The sequence below is a fragment of the Dendrobium catenatum genome, unplaced genomic scaffold (genome assembly GCF_001605985.2).
Source record: "Dendrobium catenatum unplaced genomic scaffold, ASM160598v2 fragScaff_scaffold_1391, whole genome shotgun sequence".
NCBI lineage: Eukaryota > Viridiplantae > Streptophyta > Magnoliopsida > Asparagales > Orchidaceae > Dendrobium > Dendrobium catenatum.
Window position 1 is genome coordinate 360247 of NW_021319853.1, and position 3866 is coordinate 364112.

Consider the following 3866-nt stretch of genomic DNA (forward strand, 5'->3'; position numbering starts at 1 on the left):
ATTTGTTTCTTTCATTGCTCAGAATAGCATATTGTGTGTGATCTGGACGTGATCTATATTCATTACATCATATATAGGCTACAGTGCTACACAGCAGTAATACTGCAGTAATAGAGAGTTTGGGTGGTGAGAGCAGATTTGAGATGAGAAGATTTAGGCTTTGTTCGTTTGGGACGTCTTTCTTACTGCTTCTTAAAATAGCTTTTAACTATAAAAATTTTAAATTTTTTACTAAAAAGCTGTTTTAAAAAACAGTAAAGAAGCCGTCCCAAACGAAACCATAATTGTTACATAAATACATACACATCCTTATGTACATAAAATCATAAAAAAACTGAAAAATAATTTGAATTTCACCCCTACAAAACAGCTAAAAGTCTGCAAAAGGGGCATATGTTATGTTGGTTTGGAATTTAGGCTACCAACTAAGAGGTTTTGTGTTCATATTGTGTGTGTGAGTCTGCCTTAATTGGCCTAAATGTCTCCTTCTATTAAGGCAAATTCTTATAAAAGTCTCCTTCTATTAAGGCAGATTGAATTAGTAATATAAAAGTCTCCTTCTATTAATGCAAATTCTTATACTAAAGCTAAAACTACAGCATCAAATCATAAACAGATGACAGTCAAAATTTGCATTAAATTAGCAAAATTGGCACAAAAAAGAAATTCCATAGCAAATTATCCTCAATAGTATAAATTCAAATCTCAAGTCTCAAATTCATTGGTCTTAACCATAAACTAGTAATTATAGTTCACAAAAAGTACCTTGAAAAAAGATTGATGTGCAGAGCACGAATGAAATGCAAGCTCCTGCTAAATAAGTGTTTCTTGAGCCGAATCAAATCAATAACACCCACTTCACATGAGAACAAAGTTCCAGGCTGCTCCTAAGCTTTGATAGCATATTTCCTCAACGGAAAATACATCTCCTTTTTCTTCTGCCGTTCAGTCTTCAATGACGCCTGCCAGGAAGAAAATAAGTGTCAACAGAGGAGGCAGAGAGGATGATTAATCTTTGCTGTATTGTTCTCTTGAAGGTAGAAAGCATTTATAAATGATTACATGTATAGTACATGAAGAGATAATCTCTCTTAATAAGGCAAACACTCCATGCTAGTTTTGACCTTATACCAAATTTCCCAAGAAGAAATTGAGTTAGAACAATATCATCTTTCATCTCAAAGTTTGTTGCAAAATTTTTTTTCTAAAACACTTCATTCATTGCGATATTGTTCTAACTCAAAAAGGCCAATTCTAGGGACACAAGGCAAACACAACCATCTTGAACTTTTATGGTTGACCAAGGAATCTAGCATCAAAGAATTTGCTGATGGCGACTGCAGCAACAAGCAATTGTCTACGAGAACCACAAGTGGCCGCAATGCATAATTTGTAAATCAATAGATTTAAGTGATTTCTAAACGTAGATAAAAGAAAATTTGAGTAATTTAAATCACTCAAAATTTCATTTTGAGTTTATTTTGCTTCAAACCAAACACCAAAAACATGAATGCAAGAAAATGAAATAGAATATACTCCGAATTATTCCAATCGAATCACCCCTGAATCCAACGCATCAACTCCACATTTCAATATAGCTAATGCAGTCGACAACACCTTCTAAATTAATAAAATGATACCCCGAAATGGGAGATTAATTTTGGTAATATCACATGCCAATAAAGAATATTCATCATATAGGAATAATATATTTCGCCACAAAATAAGAAATTGGGATTATTATCTTACTTGGGAGGGAAACATAAGTTTTTTTTTTTCTTTAAATGAAATTTAGGATTTCAGCATGGGACATGAAGAATCACTTACTTTCAAGCCAATTCAAAAAAAATATATAACTTCAGTATAACATTGTTTTAAATGTGATTTTATCTGAGCGCATAGCTGTTTTTATACAAGTACCTAACTTCAAAAGTAATGATATGTACGCCAGAGCTTACAACAACAATACAACACCAACAACCAGTATAAATTTAATGGTTGTATATAAATCATTCCACATTAATCATAGAGCCTACATAACAACCAAGATTCAAGTATAAAAATCAAGCTCTCAACCATATAAAAAGCAAGTACCCATTGCAAATCAAACTAAGTGATAACAGTCTATGAAATGACACAACAAATAAAAGAGACAAGTAATTCTTCACTTTGAAAAATGAATTTGGACTAAATTTGGATACAATACAAATGAATTTGGTTTACATTCATATAACGAGAATTACGGCCGTGTAATTTAATGTAACAGTCGAGTTTTCATGAATATTTTACATTCTAAAAAGTGAAAATTCGTAGTTATAGTTTAAATAACCGTATAAGTAAGTTATTAGAAACGCTGTACAGATTAAAATTTGGAGAACATCAAAATTCAGACGATTCCGGATAAATAGGCATTCAAGCATCCGTGAAACATAAAATTTAATTCAATGTCTACTGTTCAGAACCTAATAGCCATTCTTCATAACCAACCTACAAGATTTACAGGTTTGTTAATGCATTGTAACAGCAAATATGATTTAAAAGTTGTATAGACAGAAAAAAACACCCTGATAAGTCAAAAACATTGCAATAGATCCTCAAGCACAATAAACACTTCCGGATATTAATGGCACCAATGAATCAAATAAAACTTAGGTAAAAAAAGAAACATGAACTGGGCTGGGGGTGAGGAATTATCTGAAATAATACAAAATTTGGACTGCAAATTCCAACCTGGTGTTTGGTAAGCTTGCGCCTTATCGCGCGGGTTTTCTTCGGCCTAAGATCAAGCGGGATGAACTTCTTCTTCCTGTAAGCCTCCCTCAGCGCCGCCTTCTGCTTCTGCGATATCACCGTCAGAACTTGGGCGATCGAAAGCCTCACCACTTTGCTGTCAGATTTCCCATATGTCACACAACATGGTCATAATGGATTATATTGTTGAAAAATATATGAAAAAGGACAGGAAAAACGCATGTTAGGCAACGGATTTACATCTTGGAGAGCTTGTTTGGGGCTCCACCAGTAACCTTGGCCACACGGAGAAGAGCAAGTTCTGCCTTCAGATCATTGAGCTGGTTCAAAAGCTCCGTCTTCGACTTCTGTCGCAGTTCGTGAACCTTAATCCTCGCTGCACAAATGAAAAAAATTCACTTACTAGTTCAAATTTCCAAAAACCGTAACTGAAATTGATGTGCCATTGTGATCTTACCCATTGCTCCGCCGCTGCCGTCGATGAACCGCGAGAAACCCTAGAAGCCGGATACTGGGGTATTTATATAGTGCCCTTGTGAAGCCCTCTGCTTGGCGATGGGCTCCAATCTCTCTTCTGGGCTAGACCCAAGAGCAGCCCAATGCACCAAGGCAGCTACTTTCATCCGATTTGTTTTGTTTAAAGATAAGAAAATATGCTTTTAATATAATAATTTTATTTTTCTAAATATTTAATGTATTTTTTTTTCAAAATAATAATAATAAATTTATGATTTCATGAATTTTTATGCATTTATTTATATGGTTCTTAAGTAGTATATATATATATATATCATATAATATTTGCACCGGATCATCAAAATTAAAAATGATCATTTTAAATTTATATTCATTTTAAGTTATATTATTATTAACATATTATATTTGAGAAAAATTAATGTAATGTGTAGAGTTGAAATTAATATCAATTTTTAATTAAATCTAAGTTTATAATGAATTTTATTGAGATGATAAAATTATTTATCTTGTAAGAACAAATCATGATACCATATTTGAATTTTGAGCAAAATGTAGTTTTTGAATAATTTTATGGTTTTACTTGTATTGATTAAAATTAGGTTTGCAAACTCTTTTTGTGTGATCAAGAATATCAAAAT

At 32.7% G+C, this 3866-nt stretch overlaps 1 protein-coding gene across 1 annotated transcript; it reads right to left on the minus strand.

The window, feature by feature from the left end:
* Positions 1-649: 649 nt before the first annotated feature.
* On the minus strand, positions 650-3361 carry LOC110098328 (60S ribosomal protein L35). Its single transcript, XM_020825138.2, has 4 exons — positions 3209-3361; positions 2992-3127; positions 2731-2887; positions 650-962 (listed from the first exon to the last, which is right to left on the minus strand). The coding sequence occupies exons 1-4, from the start codon at positions 3210-3212 to the stop codon at positions 888-890; spliced, it is 372 nt and encodes a 123-aa protein (XP_020680797.1). The 5' UTR covers positions 3213-3361; the 3' UTR covers positions 650-887.
* Between the last annotated feature and the right edge of the window lie 505 nt (positions 3362-3866).